This window comes from Beta vulgaris, chromosome 8, assembly GCF_026745355.1.
Source record: "Beta vulgaris subsp. vulgaris cultivar EL10 chromosome 8, EL10.2, whole genome shotgun sequence".
In the NCBI taxonomy this organism is placed as follows: domain Eukaryota; kingdom Viridiplantae; phylum Streptophyta; class Magnoliopsida; order Caryophyllales; family Amaranthaceae; genus Beta; species Beta vulgaris.
In genome coordinates this window covers 50,179,986-50,197,862 of record NC_079209.1, presented here as the reverse complement: position 1 = coordinate 50,197,862, position 17,877 = coordinate 50,179,986, and the positions used below count along the sequence as shown (strand labels likewise).

Below are 17,877 nucleotides of genomic sequence, written 5' to 3'. Positions count from 1 at the left end.
ACGCCTAAAAAGAAAAAGAAAAAATTGCAAAATAAAAGAGCTTTGTCGAAAATCCTGTGTCCCACAACTCCACAAAAGTACCACAACTCCACAAGGCACAAATCATTCAATATGAACAACATAACGGTCTTTTATCATCATCAAATCATGCTTTCAAAATTCAAACTTCAAATCATAGATAATTAATTAGTTTTCAACTTGATCACATATCTTCTCAAAATCTCAACAGACGATTCTCGTGATACAATTAGGGTTTGATTTAGGACTTCAACCATCAATCATGGAGACGAGAGATTCAGTAGTAGAAATCGAGAGTTTAGAAAAGGGATTATTATCGGAAGAGAGCTCAAAAAATGGCGACATCATAGAAGAAGAAGACGATACAACGGTCATCTACACGGCGTCGTTTCAGGAAATGGAGGAGAATTTCGTTAAGTATCAAACAACACAATGGGTGTTGTATTCATTACTGTCGATATTATTTTGGGGAATTGGGGTTTTGATGTTGTTATATGTTCCTGTTCGAAGATTCATATTGCGCAAAGATATACAATCTCGAAAACTTTATGTCACGCGTGATGCTATTATTTATAAAGTAAGTGTTCATTATATTTTGTGATGACTTGTTGTTCATTAGATTATTTGGTTAATTATTGCCAAAACTTTCATAATAATGTGCTACTTTTTTAATTTTTATGGAGGTTAGAGATTTTGCAAGGTTAGTTTAATCATCTAATGGACTAGCTTCGGAAATGATTGTCACGTTGTCTCAACCCTTCGTAATCGGAGTTTGACTAGAAGAATCGTTTATTATAGCTGGACTAGTTGCTAATACTTTCGTTATTTGATCTTAGTAAGGTTATTTTGGAAGAACGAATCGCTTATTATTTTGGAAAAGGCGACAATTTTTTTTAGGATGATTTGAAGTAGTTTATGTGATTATCATTTCTGAAGGGATGGTTACTTTATCAATGAGGATGGAACTTAGTAGTTTGTTGTGTTGAGTTATCCCTTGGGTGTGATTTAGCAAAGCAATTGCAGTGAGGTTTTCATAATTAAGAGTATGCTGGCTATGTAATAATGATGTTCTGAACTTCCCATGATATCACACATGCCTCTTAGGTATTCAAAGTCTTAAATTGTGCTCTCGTTCGGCATTTTTGCCTCTAAGACATAAGGAGTGCACTTCTCTGTACTAGCCTTTAATAGGTGGACCGAGACACCTTGGCACTATACCTAGTCTAAATTTTAGTAGTGAACTTAGATGAGGAGGTCTTCCTTACCTAAATTAAGAAAGAAGCATGACAATTGACTAAGATTTGACTGTGAACATCATATTATAGGTACATTCGGATTGGTGTTTTCAAGAGCCATTAGTTATGTACAAAATTTTGTTCTTGTAAGTTGGTCCAGAAACAGAATTGAGGTGCACTGTAATATACTGATCAAGCTTGTGTTATTCTGGTGTGTACGCATGAAGCTAACCTGATTGGAGTGTGGACTATTATCCTATATAGCACGGGTACTTCTTCTAGGTAACGTACTCGTACCCGTGCTCGATACGATAAGTATCCTGTATGGGTATGCGTACCATTCCTAAAATTTAAAAATCTTGCCGTTTTCCGTCCCCGTACCTGTATCCGTCTCTGTGCAACCTAGTATTATCTCTTGAAGAACGAAATGATTACAATCTAAGTTTTGAGCTAGCTCGTGTGGATTGACCTCTAATTTAGGTAACACATTATATTGTTCATTATCAAATATCATACCCTTTTGTGCCTTTAGGATATTAAAGGGAGTTTTTCTTTTTCCTACTGGAAAATGAAGCTAGCTGAGATCATTCTTGGACTTTGGACACTGTTGCTACAGCTTCTACAATATTTGGCCTTATACTTGTCACATACGATACAATGAAGAGCCAACAAGATTTCTGTATAGACTTTTGTCTGCCTTAGCTGTACCATCATTTTCGCTCAATTTCTCACTAGCTGTTATTGGCGTGGCTGCAACCTTTTGAGAAATTCCACACGTTTCTTCTTGAGGAGTGAAAATCTTCCCTTTAGCTTTGTTGTCGTAAATTTATTTTAACAGGGAAAAAGATACCATTCTAAGACCCAGATCAATCATCTTAAATTCCCTCGTTTGTTACTCTTGGAATCTTTCTACTAGTTTTTGTTCTAAATAAATCAAATAATGACAAAAATTTGCATATGGAATCAGGACTTCCTTGGGCTTTATGTGATGGATTTTTGCAGAAGCCTGAAATAGCCATTGATACCATTGTCCTATGCTCTGAGAGCGTGTTTAAGCCCAGAAAGGGCTTTCTGCAATTTATACATGTTGCTTCTTTCCCACTCGTATCATATCCTTTACGAAAGATGAATTCAGGTCGAGTTGAATCACTTGCAACTTCAATTGAACTGCTTATGGCAACATCAAGGTAATTACTCCTTTTGAGCAAACAGCCTGAGAGATCTGTTTTAATCAACTTTTGGCACTGAGAATAATTTTTTTCAACTAATCATCCTTTGTGCTTTTGGATGCTTTCATCTCCTTGTACTACTTTTCGAACGCCTTTTCAAACCAATCACCAGCTTCTAGGGCCTAGGCTCTGGTTATTTATTGACCAATGCAATATATTCATATGTTGGCTTCTTCTTGGAGTCTTCCTTGGCTGCCTCTTTATACGTATGTAGCTCGCTTTGGAAAGAGCAAATTCAGAGACTTATCGTTGACTGCTGTAGCTTGTGATGTACATATATATTATTGCCCTAGGCCTTCCGAAGCTAGCTAAGTCTTTGAGAGGGCAGGGAAAGAGATGGAAGTAGTTGTGTTGAGTGCTCGTTAGAGTCACTTACTGAGTAATTAGTTTGAGATTTTCCTGCTGATAAAAATGCAACTATTTCACTGTGTTATAAATTAAAGCATTTGTAGAATAAAATGGCTACTTTATGAAGACAGAGAAGGCTTGTTACCACTATGGTAGGTCTATATACAATACCTTCATGAGAAGCTGTCAAAAGGAAGGCGTTCCTCGGCATCCCTATATTTGAGTTTTCTCTTTACACCTCATTTGGTTTTTGAGTTCCTTATGTTTTTTCTCCTCTTTTGTTCCCTATATTTATTATTGTTTCATTTGTCACAAAACGATTTCTTATGATGATTTATGTTGACCAACCCCAAATCATTTTGGGACTAAGGCTTTGTTGTTGTTGTTGTTGTTGTTGTTTTTTACGAGCTTTTCACTTATGTAAGAAACGATTGTAACAGCGATAACCGTGAAACCTAGATCTTCTTATACCTTAATTTTCCTATTGTTTGCACTAGTTAGGCACAACCTCTCCCAATCTGTCTGGTTCTGGTGAGGTCTTGTTTCCGTCTCATCCCTGGTTTTGTGGATGCCCATATTGTTCTGCCTGATTGCACTTAAATAATCTACTGCTGCTCCAACTTTTTTCTTTCCATTCCTATTTTTGACATGATATGAAGTGAATATAATATACTGCTTACATGTGTGGTAATAAAATGCTGTGTTATAGTAAATTTTATTCCCTGAGACTTGCTGCGAAGAAATGGATTAGAATCAATTCAATAATAGAATGAGAGAATTATCAGCTGGATAATAATCAATTCAGTACAATATTGAATTTTGTCATACTATTGACCATGTTGATGTATTCCTTTTTTCTTAGTGCAGGCTACAAGGCCAGTAGCATTTCCTTGCTTTGGTGTGTTAAAGAAGGAGAAATATGTGCTGTTGCCCTCAGTAGCAGATATTGTGATTGAACAAGGTACGGGGAGTTTTATAATTTATTGATGAGTTCGATATTTTTTTTTTTTTTTTAATTTTTTTCTTTTTACGAGAGAATATAGATGTACTCCCTTCATTCTTCATGAATAGGCCACATTATTTTAGGTTGTCCCAACATTTTAGACCACTTTCGAGATTTAGTAACTTATCTGTGCATTCCCATATTAACCTTAATTTACACTTTCCAGAGAATGCCAAAGAATGACTACATTGGTGATGGAGGATCAAGGGAGTAATGTTTTAGCTACGTTACTCCGACACCCTGTTCTACCTTGCGTGTCGCGTGTCGATTCGACACGACGCGCGACACGACGCGCGACACGCCTGGAAATGGGTGTCGATACGCGTATCTGAAAAGTGTCGGTCATAGCGGTCGAGTTGAGTTGAAATTTGCCGGAAAACTCGCCGGAAATTTTCTGCCATTACTGATTAAAAGAAGAAACAGAGAGAGGGATAAAAGAAAAACCAGGGAGAGGGAGAAAAGAGAGAGAAGATATGGCGTGATGGGAAGATGAATAGTGTCCTGGTGTAGTGCTTTAGTACTTGGGACTTGTGTGCAACAAAAATAAAATAAATGAGGGTACATGAACAGCTGTAAAGCAAAGCAGTAAACTGAAGTACTGAACAGTCAACTTTACTTTTATATATTTTACAATTAAAAAAGCTGATGACTTATGAGTTTTTATTCTTTTTGAAAAAAATCTTTCTTAACTCCTACATTTCCCACGTGACCTCTCTTCCTCTTTCTTTCTTCTCCTTTTTAAAAATTCACTCTTTTTTTTCACTTTTTGTATACTATATATACGTACTGTTAGTGTTTAATAAATTAAATTTATATTAATTTTGAAAAAGAGATATTTTAAAATTATTTTTTCATCAAAATAAAGTATCGGAAAATTATTTCCGACACTTTCAATGATAGACGTGTCTAGAATGTTGGTCAAGACACTTTATTGACCGTGTCGCCGTATCGGCCAAATTTTTGGAGTAGGGTGTCGGATCCTCCGATCCCTACTTGGATACGACACCCGTATCCGTGTCGGAGTAACATAGTGTTTTAGCTTATGTGGTCCACACAATTGTCATCGGTATGCAATTTCCTAGAAATGTCTTATGGCAATAGTCAGTGCCACAATAGTTCTAGAATTTAGGAATATGATTGCAATAATGGCTGCACATTCAATTGACTGCCTATGTTTGGTCAAGTGTTTCTAAACATGGATTTTAAAACAAGGCCGTCTGTTATGTAAAAGGCTGACCCATGAGGTATTTTTAATTTGTTGAACCCGGAGATTTGGTGCCATAAGGTGTGATAAAAATCATGCTGCTACGTTGGTTGCAGACCTTTATTTCTATTCCAAAAGTGAGACTGGTGCACTTATTTTTGTTAATCTGAGTGAAGTGTGGAATAAGCATAGTGAGGCTGGTGCACCTATGTTAGTGATTAATCCATTACATCGAATGCTGCTATGCAACTATATGAGATAGTTTGAATTTGATGATCTTCTCTTCCATCCATTTGATTTTATTTAGGTCCCAGATTCAAAGATAAAATATTACTAATGTATATATAAGGTAATTGATAACTATATGGGAAATAAAATAACGGATATAAGATAAGAATTGGCAGTACATTCTCCATTGTTATGCGAAAAAGTTAATATATGTTACATATGGCTTACCCAAATTAATTTTTTAATGTCAAGGTATATTACCAATATTACACTTATGTATCAAGATACCCAAATGTATATATCTCTCTTTTGCTTTTCTTTGATGATTGGAGAAGCTTAAGATGCTTTAACTCTTCTAGTTGGTCCGTAGTACTATGATAGATTCGTCCAAGATAAATGTAGTTTAACATTATCTTGGACGAGATTTCATCTTTGCAGGATATGTCATCTAGAGTCTGTGAGAAGTTAATTTTGCAATGTAATAATCTTAGCTTAAGAGAAAGTTAAGGAAACACCAATATTAAAAATAGTAAAAACGAAAAAAAGTTTAAGGCCGAGGATAAACTATATTTATTACCTATCATATTTTAACATGAAGATTTATTATATATATTGTAATGATGTATCAAGTTATATAATAACATAATATAATCTACACATATTATAATATGCTTATTGATTAAGCATTCTCTATTAGGTCATTATATAAAGTAGGTGCTGCAGCTCTGCTTATTTCACATACATTATTTTGTAGCTTTTCTATCATTTTACACATTATAATTCCGCTGTCTCCAACAAATTTGGTATCAGAGCTAGAATGTGGCTACGATCAATTCAACCCCAACTTTCTCGTATTCACAACCAACACTTCCTATGTTTGATGGAGAACATTATGACTATTGGAGTAGTCAAATGCAAATCTTTTATATATCTCAAGATTTATGCGAGCTCGTGGAAGATGGCTATGAAGACCTCCCTGAAAATGCTAATGACGCACAACAAAAGTTATACAAGGAAAATAAGAAGAAAGATGCACTTGCATTACAATATATTCATGCAGCCGTGAGTAAAACAATATTTCTCCGCTTATATGGATTAAGAAAATCCAAAGATGCTTGGGGTACATTAGAGAAGGAATTTCTCCGAAATGAAAAAGTCGTTGCAATTAGACTGCAAACCTTATGGACAGATTTTGATAACTTGGAGATGAAAAGACAGAAAACATCCAAGTATACTTTTCACGAGTCACAGAGATAGTTAATCAAATAAGAAGTCTCGGTGACATCATGGAAGAAAAGAGAGTTGTTAGAAAAGTATTAAGAAGTATGACCGATAAGTATAATTCTGCCGTATTTATAATAGAAGAGTCAAAAGATTTGTCATCACTCACAATATATGAGCTGGTGGGATCCTTGGAATCACACGAGCAAAGATTGAAAAGAAATACAAATAGTGATCAACCTGTTGATCAAGCATTCCAATCCCAACTAAATACATCAAATAGACAATATCATGGAGATTTAGAGAAACCCGAAGGAAACCAAAAAGGGTATAAACACGGAAGAGGTCCTGGCCGAGGAAGAAGCCAATGAAGAGGTCGTAGACAATACCAAAATTATCAAAATAGGTCAAATAATACTTGCCGTATTTGTGGTAAGTCTGGCCATCAATCAGCTGAATGTTATCATAGGTGTAAGAAATGTCGTAATCGGAATCATTCTCAAAAGGATTGTTGGCATCAAAATGGAAATGGTACCAATGAGGCAAATTTCACCGCAAATGGTGAAGGTGATGAACAATTGTTTCTGACGTGCATGGATGCACAAAATAAATCCGACAATATGTGGTTCTTGTATAGTGGATGCGGTAACCACATGACAGGAAATAAAAATTTGTTTGTCAAATTGGACATGGATGCTACCAGTCAAGTCACCTTAGGTAATGGTAAAAAGGCAAATGTTGAAGGAAAGGGAGTCATTGTTGTGAATAGAGATTCAAATGATACAAAATACATACATGATGCTCTATACGTACCAAATTTAGCATATAATCTTCTTAGTGTTGGGTAGCTAGTCCAACGAGGATACTCGACTAATTTCGACAATGGAGAATGCATGATCTTTGACAAGAAATCAGGTACAACATTAGCAAAAGTACAAATGGCTGAAAATAAAGTATTTCCAATTCACTTGCCACAAAATAAGAAATTGGCATTGCAAGTAAATGATATGGACGAGTCTAGTTTATGGCATTTACGGTATGAGCACTTAAACCAAAAAGGATTACAGTTATTGAAACAAAAAGACATGGTTATGGGATTACCACTTATTGATAGAAATCTTGAAGTATGTGAAGGATGTATATATGGAAAAATGCATCGCTTGACATTTCCAAAGAACTCATGGAGAGCTAAAACTCCTCTTGAATTAGTACATGCAGATATATTTGGTCCCACAAGAAATCCTTCGATCCAAAACAAGAGGTATTTTTTGTTATTTGTTGATGATTATTCCCGTATGATGTGGATATATTTCATCGATCAAAAGTCAGATGCTTCAAATGTTTTTATTCAATTTAACGCATTAGTGGAAAGACAAAGTGGATATATGATAAAAACATTGAGAACTGATAGAGAGGGTGAATTTATATATAAGCTTTTCATGGAGCATTGTAGAAATGAATGTATAAAAAGACAATTGACTGTCTCTAGAACACCTCAGCACAATTGTGTAGCCGAAAGAAAAAATCGCACAATTGTTGAAATGGCTAGAAGATGATGGAAGAAAAAGGATTACCTAAGCAGTAAATACCTCTATCTACATACTCAACCGTTCTCCAACAAAGCAGTTCGTAACAAGACTCCTTATGAAGCTTGGAACGGTAGAAAACCTATTGTTAGCCATTTGAAAGTTTTTGGATGCATTGCGTATGCCTTGAATAAAGATCAAGGTAAAGATAAGTTTGATCTCAAAGGAAGAAAATATCTTTTTGTGGGATATAGTGATGAATCAAAAGGATATCATCTCTTAGATCCTGAAGCGAAAAAACTAATAGTCTCAAGAGATGTTATATTCGACGAATCGGCAAAATGGAAATGGGATGATGAAACATTTCAAACCCATGTAAATGTACCTATGCAAGAAGAAGCTACCAATGCATGTAGCACATTTTCAACAACAATAATTGATGTTATAAATAGTCCTCAGGGATCTCCCGTTTCTAATACACAAAGAGGAGAAGCATCATCCTCTTCGATCTTGAATCAACCAGGAAGAGTTCGAAAGAGGCCTTCTTATGTAGATGATTATGATTGCTCATTAGCCACATAAAATAACATGGCTACATTCGCTTTATTGCATCTGAACCTTCTACATTTAAAGAAACATCAACAGAACACGTTTGGATAAAAGCAATAGATGATGAGATTTCGATGATTGAGAAAAACAAGACATGGGAACTTCTATGTAGCCCAAAAGGTAAAGACATTATTGGTTTAAATTGGTTCTATGAAACAAAATTAGACCAAGATGGAAATATTCAAAAACACAAAGCAAGGCTTGTTGTTAAAGGCTATGCTCAAAAGCCTGGAGTTGATTTCAACGAGACTTTTGCTCCAGTAGCTCGTATTGAAACCATTAGAACAGTGTTAGCCATAGCTGGAATTATTTGTGTATCAACTTGATGTGAAATCTGCATTTCTTAACGGAGTATTAGAAGAAGTCTATGTGGAAAGAAGAAAAAGTTTATCGTTTGCATAAAGCGCTCTATGGACTTAAATAAGCTCCAAGAGCATGGAATAGCATAGCAGAATTGACAAGTATTTTATGAATAATGGATTCAAAAAGAGTCCAAGTGAACCGTCACTCTACATTAAAGAAAATAATGATGGACATTTTCTCATTGTTTGTCTTTATGTTGATGATCTTATCTATACTGGAAATGATGTGAAACTCATTAATGATTTCAAAGAGTCCATGATGCAAGAATTTGAAATGACGGGCTTGGGACCGATGAAGTATTTTCTTGGAATCCAAGTGAAGCAAACCAAGGGGGAAATTTCCTTTAACCAAGAAAAATATACAATGGATCTTCTAAAAAAGTTTCTTATGGAGAGTTGCAAACCTGTATATACTCCTATGGCATTGAATAAAAAATTAAGTCAAGATGATGGAGCTAAACATGTCGATGGTAATATATATAGAAGTTTAGTAGGTTCTCTATTATACTGAACTCATACGAGCCTGACATAGCTCAAGCAGTGAATATGGTATCAAGATTTATGAATAATTCTAGCACACTTCATTTTGGTGCTGCAAAAAGGATCTTACGTTATCTTCAAGGTACTAAGAAAATAGGCATAAGGTATCGAATCGAAGAGATTGATGAATTAATTGGTTATACAGATAGTGATTGGGCTGGTTCTACAGATGATCGCAAGAGTACATCAGCTTACATAATCTGTTTAGGCACTAAGATAATATCGTGGCATTCAAAGAAGCAACAAACTGTAGCACTTTCTTCAGCAGGCTAAATATATGTCAGCCACTGAAGCAGCATGTGAAGCGGTTTGGTTAAGAAGAATTTTAAAAGATTTCGGTACGAAGCAAGAGAACTCAACAACAATCTTTTGGCGACAATATGTCCGCAATTGCTATGACAAAAAATCCAGTGTTTCATGCTAGAAGTAAACACATCGAGATTCGACATCACTTTATACGTGACTTAGTCAATGAAGAAGAAATAAGGCTTGAGTTTATTAATACAAGTGATCAGCCAACAAACATGCTTACCAAAGCAATAACCAAAGAAAAGTTCGAAAAAATCAAGACTATGTTGAACATTGCAAATTAAGAGGGGAATTTGTGAGAAGTCAATTTTGCAATGTAATAATGTTAGCTTAAGAGAAAGTTAAGGAAACACCAATATTAAAAATAGTAAAAACTAAATAAAGTTTAAGGCCTAGGATAAACTATATTTATTACGTATCATATTTTAGCATGAAGATTTATTATATATATTGTAATGATGTATCAAGTTATATAATAACATAATATAATCTACACATATTATAATATGCTTATTGATTAAGCATTCTCTATTAGGTCATTATATTAAGTAGGTGCTACAACTCTGCTAATTTCACATACATTATTTTGTAGCTTTTCTATCATCTTACATATTATACTTCCGCCGTCTCCAACAGAGTCTTCCTGTCATTTACAATTGGGGTTATCTTTAGGGCATAATCCTAGGAGGAACACCTTCTGTGGGGATAGATATATGATAGATTATATCTTTTCGTGGAGGACTCATTCTCATATCTCTGGTATTTATGTGTACTTTTTGTTCTTCAATAAGATCATGGGTTGGTGCTGTCAAGAAAAAAAAAAGAAAAAAAAGAATTTGGGCTGTTTAAACTAAGAGCCTAAAAGGTTGGGAAAGGTGAAGAGGATTTGCTTTATGCTAAGATATAAGTTGGGGGAGTATTTGTAAACCTAATAGCCTGAGAGACTTGGTTTTGGTGGCTTCACATATAGGAGCATCTTCTTTGTAGGAAAATGGCTTTAACAATTCCTATCAGACCTTGGTTCTCCTAATATATAGTGAGAAAGTAGATAAGTTCTTTATAGCATAGATTGATGCATCCTACAAAATCCTAGGGAAGGCTATCTCATAAGAGTCCGCAATCTTTTTTCTTCTGATAAGTAGAAGGTAGGTAATGGAGACCTTTTTCACTTTCAGGAGAACAATGGAACCTCCTTTTTGATGTTGACCCTCTGTTGTTTGTTCTCTATTCATGAAGCACATTTATTTTGCTTGAGGATTGGTGAGAAAAATCAATTGTGAACAACCACATCAGGATGAATCTGCGCAAGCATACTAAGCTGCTGGTTACTTTTGAGTTTTTTTTCATTGACAAATGGCTTGATTCTTCAGGAGTTTTCACTTGTCATTTTTAATGTACATTTATGAGCAAATACTAAAATTGCAGCCTTATTCAAATTCCAACTTTTTTTAGGAAGGCCTTGGTTCTAAATGACTGATAACGTTTGTGTGAGTCGCTTGAAGGAACTCCACACTAGTGAGGAACTCAATAGTAGTGAGGAATGGCAGATATTCCTAATCCTTCCTTTTATGCTAGGCCTACTCTTTTATCATCTGACACCTGTCATCTGTATCTCCCATCAAGGCTACTACATAGTTTTTTCCTACTCTCTTCTGCAACGCAGCCGCACTCGGTATAGTGATAGATAGGGTGCAATTGGCTCTAGTTCTGAAACACAATTTTGTCAAGGGTTTTATAGTTGCGGTTTGTTACTTTGACACCTTCATTTACCTCAAAAACAGGGTGTCGTATCGTGTTGTGTCTAACACGATACTTCACTTGGATACTTCATTTTAGACTAAAAACTTGACTTTTTTCTACAAAATAGCCGAGTCGAACGCTTAGACACCCGTATCTGAGTAGACACTTAATCCGTGTGTGGGTAACATACTTGCATATCAGACAACTTCCTTTTCCTTAAGTCCTTGTGTACAATTTTTGTTTGAAAGCTACCTATCCAATAGATAAGCTTTTATTTATTGTTAAGCAGCACTGCAGCAGACACTCTGGATCAAGTGTCTGCTGTAAAACAGCCTCTCTATCACCATAAGGTGTCAGGTTGTGTATTTAACTCCCTTGCTTATTGGAGAATTGAAATATTTTGTAGTGGTCCTTAAAATAAGTTGTCATAACAATGAGAACTTTAACAATTGTTAGCAAAGGTGTCTCAATTTAAATTAGTTTATGATGACTATATTTAGCTTACTTCTTGTTAACCTGGGCCAAGTAAGGAATATTACATTGCTGTTTCTCAACTTATAGTGATACAAAAGATAGGTCCCTTTTCTTCCCTTTTTGTGAATCTGCATCAATATTCTTTTGTCTCCTCTTTATTTTTCGCTTGATTTTATCAGGGTATCTAGAGTCTTTTTTTGGTGTTTACTCTGTTCGAATTGAGAACGCTGGTGTCAGAAGACCGCCTAGTGATGATCTTAAGATTCAAGGTATTACGAATCCAAGTGCCTTTCGAAAGGTGAATGTTGTCCCAATTGAGATAGCACCTGGTGCTATTAAGCTTGTTAGTTTCTTTTTCAATAGTCTAATTAATACCTCCTTTCCAGGCTGTTCTAAATCACCTCTCAAAAGTAAGGACTGAAGCTTTCACTAGACAAATATATGTAAATGAAGGTGCTCCAAGTATGACGGGTGGTCATCCACAAGTTGCTGGGGTAAGCAAAATTGAGGAGATTTTTGAACTATGCTAGCTGGTTAAGCCTTTGCTCTGGTGCTCTATGGTTGTCCCCAAAAGAAAACTTATTTAGTAGAATGAACTCTAAGGCATGCTTCATAGTTCATATGAAGTTTAAATCAAGGGACAAATTTTACAGGGTAATGTTTTCTAAATCTCTATTATATATGGCAACACATGAGGGACACCAAAAAATAGAAAAAGGAAAAAAGAAAAAAAAGGGATAACTACCTGCTTCATTAAACGAAAAAAGGCTGGATAAAAAAAGTACAACATTCAAACTGAACAACGGTTTTTGAAAAAAACAAAATGCAAACACAGTTCTTCTACACAATTAATTTAATTTTCTATGTGCTTCGCACGCATTGCGTGCATATAAATCTATTTGTCATTTAAAGGGAACAACTGTTTACCCTTCTTGTAGAATTAGTTACTAGGGCAATATAATCACGGTCACTAACCCAAAATCACAGACACCCACCCCAAACAACAAATCCCCATCTCTGAATCTCCTTTTTACTCCACACTCCGTCACTCCCTATCCTTCCTCTCTTACTTCCTGTTTTAGGTGCTGTTGAGGGCTGCTAGACAGCTATAGTCTAGGTTGCCCTCAGCATGGCTAATAATGGCTATGGTAACTGGGAAGGGCAGTGAGGCCTTGCTCTTGCCAAAAGGAAGCGGGTGGGGCAGGGGGGAGCTGGGAGGCCAAGTTCATACCCTTCTTCATGATGGTGTTAAAAATGAAATTCTACAACCACTTTGACCCCATTCTTCTTAGGAGTGAGGAGACAATAATCTTGTCAACCGTGGTCATTCAAGGATAGAGAGGTAGAGAGGGGAGAGAGGAGAGTGATTCTTGTTTCTTGATCAAAGTAGCGGTGCTCTGTAATGCTGTTAGTAGCTCATGTCTACTGTATGTGGTGCTAGGGCTGAGGGTAAACTGTAAAGGTGATGGTGTTGGCATAAAATTGGAAAGAGATAGTTACAGGCGTAATTCACTACTCGTTGGAGGTGAGGGTTACTGGCTTACTGCGTTACCAATATTAGTGGAATGGACTACCCTGGCCTCCATGGTCACTTTAAAATAGGGAAAGGGAGAACCAAAATTTGGCCTCCTAAACTGCTTTCCTGTATCACCTTCAAAATTCAGGCTTGGCCAAAAGTGAATAACGCTGGAACGGCTGGATTGACTATCCAGCCCAAAATTTTCACTTTATGTCTTCTATTAATCTTGGTGTAAACATCTAAACAATTAGATTAGAGGTTGGGTGAAAGGTTATAAAAGTAAGAAGCCTTTTTAATTTCAAGCATCAATATCCAATTTACAAATTATCCCAAGAATCGCTACTAAATCTGACTTGTAACGCTTGGTCTCAGCATACGGTTATGCTGTATGCCTTTATCCATATCCACATAATAACAATCACATTTTAAGATGGACTTGACTCCTATTAGCTCTAAAAGACCCCCCCCTTCCTTCAGCTTGTTTGGCGAGCTGAAGAAACTATTTTTTCTGAGATTTGGATGTACATTGGCACTCCCTGTATCTGAAAACTTTGTAGCAATCCATGAGAAAAAAGTGTGGACTTTAGGACTTACGATCCTTGTAGTTGTTTATAGGCGACATTGTGAAGCACTTCTCTAATTTTTAGTGTGTTCAGGTCATGATATCACAGGTAAACATGAGGAACTTGGTTTGATTACACATCAGGACGCGTAACACCAATATGCTTATAGGCATATTGATATATGATGTTACTTCATTAGTTTTTGGTAAACTTATATACACATGGAAGGTCAAAGTAGGTAAAAGTAGGTAAAAGTTTGTAATTACAAACCACTTGGAAATAGAGGGTGTTGGAATATCTCAGGTCTTTGCTCTTGTTCCAAAATTGATGCTTCAAGTGCCAGATAATGAAAAAGGGGCATGCTATTGGTTTGAAGGTTAAGGCCTTGTTCTTTTGGACTTATTTTCAGTTCAGTCTCTCCCAGTTTAGTTCAGTTGAGACACTCTTTCATGTTCAGCTTTCTTGCAGTTCATTTTCTCGCAATTTAATTAAGTTCAGTTCAATTTCTCCTAGTCCAAAAGAACGGGGCCTTAAGGGGCTTATTGTTTCCAAATTCTCTCTTTTGTTCAGTTTTCTTTTTTCAAGTTCTTTTGTATGTTAAAATACTGTTTCTTATTCTTTACATGTATATATTTCAAATTTAAAAATTTATATGATAATTTTTGTAAAAAGTTTCTCTTTTGTTTTTTATTTTCATGTTGTGTCAACATTTTCCTCAGTAGACTCTTGAATCCATGATTGAGCTAGATACTATATCCAACTTTGATTATCACATAACCGAAGAATGACCGAATAGGGGATAGTCGGTTCCTTCAAATGGTTCTATGACTATTTGCCTTGAAGCTTTATGTTCAGGTGTGCAATTTTTTCGCACATATATGTATTTGCAGCATTGCGTCCATGTTCTCACTGAGCAAACTTTTTTCTTCCCTTTATGTGACAAAGCTTAGGCCTTAGCCACTAGTTTAATCGTATAGGGGATGGTTTAGTTTTTGGAATTTTGAGGTGAGGATTGAGGCAGAATATCTTTAGTTTTAGAGAAAAATTTTATGGAAACTTTATGGTACTTTTCCCATAATACTTTTCCCCGTCCATCACCGTTATTCAACCTTATCATGTATTATGCAGAAATGCTTCTTTTTTATTGTTCCAAAAGATGTTGGAACTGGACGACTCCTCCACAAATGTAAAAATCATGATGCTAGGCTGCTAGCTATCCCAGGATAGGAGGTAGATTTTACAGTTATATCCGTGTTCTTGGCAAGCCTTTCTTTTTCCTTTTTGTGATGAAACCTTATTTGGGCCCTGGCAAGCCTTCGGAATGGTTTAATTCATTAGATTTTTCAGTGAAAATTGAAGCAGTAAAATTTTTTACTTGGAAGAAAAATCCATGGAAAATCTATTTATATAGCACCTTTTCCCTTATGATGTTCTAGCTACTTTCGTGTTTTCTTGAATTTCCCACCCTTCTTTATGTTCCAAGATTAAAACTTTGTTTATGGAACTGGTTTCAGATGTCTCCTCCAAAATCTATTAAACATGATGTTATTGCACCTGGTGAGTTGGGACTTCTACAAAAACTAGAAGAAGTTGGAACTTCTATCAAGGTAAGTTATGTGCTAACTTTTCATTTTTTCCCGTTCAAGTTTAATTTTGTTGGCATAATTCTTATTTGCTTAAATTGGTTATTCTGTATGCTTGTTCCCTCAGAGAGTTCAAAAACTGATAGAGGAACAGCAATCTCAAGCATAACCTGTAGATTGAGGTGAGGTGAGTATAGTCTGAAATCTGAATTTGGAAATGTGTTTTTCTTCCCTCAAAAACGATAGATAATTGAAATGAGCTTTACTATGTACTTTGAGTAGAAGTTAACTATCTACTCATTGACGAATGGTTTGTGTCCTCCAGAATCTTGGCCTGTAGACAATAGCTTGGAACTTGCTGTACAGAAGAAGGTGCAAACTCGAAGATTTTTTCATATTGACAGTAATGATTCATGGGAGAAGGGAGGAGGTAAGGAAAGATTACTCTGTGATGTTTATTCTGCCGAGTATTTTATGTTGTGTATTCTGAGTACTATACCAGATCTTTTTCAATAGCCCAGAAAGAGGAACTTTGTAGACTTGCAAATTTCAAAGAGGATCTTTTTCAATAGCCCAGATCATGTACATATGTTTTACTTGCAAATTACGCTTATTTATAAATTATAACCACGTCAAGAACACATTGAAAGTTCAAATGGACTCATTGGTAATAGTGACCAACAACCTTTGGTCAATCTATACACGAAACAGTTTAACCTGTTTCGTTTAATTTGCACGAAACATATACTCTTGAGGATTGTGCAAAATCATTTCTTGTGGATCATTTTCAATTCCTTATTTTTTGTTTTGTTTTCTTCTTCTTTCTGTTTGAGGATGATGCCAACACCGTATGTTGCACTACAAAGAAAGTGTGTGTGAGCGCATGATTACTAACACCGTTAGCAGTTAAGACCATAGACTCCCTGGTAATGATATACATATACATCAACCAGTCAAAAATATACTTTTAATGTACAGGAAAAGGACACACAAGAAACATGCATGTTAGGATAGTTAGAGTTATTTGTTAGAAGTTAGTTAGAGCAGTTTGTTATGCTTGTTATGATAGTTTTTTCAGTCTTCCTTCTCTAATTGTATATGAATACTCCCCAGCTCTAGTTTGTAAAGAAATTAATTCATTCAACTGAAACACAAATGTTGGGACCTAGATGAAAGATTTGGATATTCTTCTATGGCTCAGGTGTATCGACTGGAACAGAAACTTGTTGAAGCAACTCAAGGCAATGCCAGTGTTTCTGAATCTATACATAATTACAGACAATTTGGGATGAGATTAATGATGCAAAGCCATTACCTTATTATACTTGTCACAAGTGCACTTGTAAAAAATACACACTAGAGAACAAGAGCAAAGAATAATTCAGTTCATCATTGTTTTTTAATTGTAAGAGGCAATATCCTTATGTCTCAGCCACTTCCTAATGTTGCCCATGCTTACCTAATCTTTGCACAAGAGGAAAGACGCAAGGAAGTAGCTCAGATTACTTCTCACAGTGAATTGACATTGACAAACGATCAACTTAACATATCTTCATAAAATTCTGTCATTATTTCATAGTTCATGATGTGGGTTTGGTTGAAAAAAATTCAGTATGAATCTTGATCAAGACAAGTCTTGAAACAATGATGGAGCTCTTCCAACTCGATTGTGTATATGTGGAAGGCAAATGTGCATAGCTTGTTAACTACAAGACACAAGTGCTACATAAGAATTAGACAAATTAAGTACCACACTAGGGTCAGGTGTCATGATTCTAAAATCCATTAAGACATGGTGGAAAAAGTACAATATAGAGAAAAGGAAGAAACAATGTTGTAAAAATTGGCAAAAATCGAAAATAAGTGAACAGTTAGATTGCACTTGAAAATGAAATACTTTCTTCATTAAACTCATGTTTCATGTGTGATTGTGAATAGCAAGAAGACTTGAGACACAACTAATAGTTTGTAACATGATGTATAGAAGTGATATTTCTAAAAGCACAGCCCCATTGCAATGAATTAATTGTTCTATTAAGAATTACCACATAGTGTAATCGAAATTCGAATTAGACGATAGTAAAAACTTATGAGAATTTATGTCTCGTATAGCGAAGTGTCTGGCTAAGTAGGATGATTTACAAATTTAAGGCAAATTATTCACAT

General features: G+C 35.5%; 1 protein-coding gene across 5 annotated transcripts; it reads left to right on the top strand.

Annotated features, from left to right (window-relative positions):
• Positions 1 to 12: 12 nt before the first annotated feature.
• Positions 13 to 17,174, top strand: LOC104901640 (hypothetical protein). 5 transcript variants are annotated; one of them, XR_007268653.2, is made up of 8 exons: positions 13 to 595; positions 3,698 to 3,791; positions 12,226 to 12,344; positions 12,433 to 12,540; positions 15,643 to 15,735; positions 15,839 to 15,893; positions 16,037 to 16,141; positions 16,913 to 17,174. XR_007268653.2 is itself a non-coding variant. In XM_010689232.4 (7 exons), exons 1-6 carry the CDS (start codon positions 281 to 283, stop codon positions 15,878 to 15,880), a joined length of 771 nt encoding a protein of 256 aa, XP_010687534.1. In that variant the 5' UTR covers positions 13 to 280; the 3' UTR covers positions 15,881 to 15,893; positions 16,037 to 16,287. The 5 variants fall into 5 exon arrangements, 3 of the variants coding, with proteins under 3 accessions (XP_010687534.1, XP_010687533.1, XP_048490175.1); XR_791225.4 differs by having other exon boundaries at positions 15 to 595; positions 15,839 to 15,898; XM_010689232.4 differs by lacking the exon at positions 16,913 to 17,174 and having other exon boundaries at positions 16,037 to 16,287.
• The last annotated feature ends 703 nt before the right edge of the window (positions 17,175 to 17,877 follow it).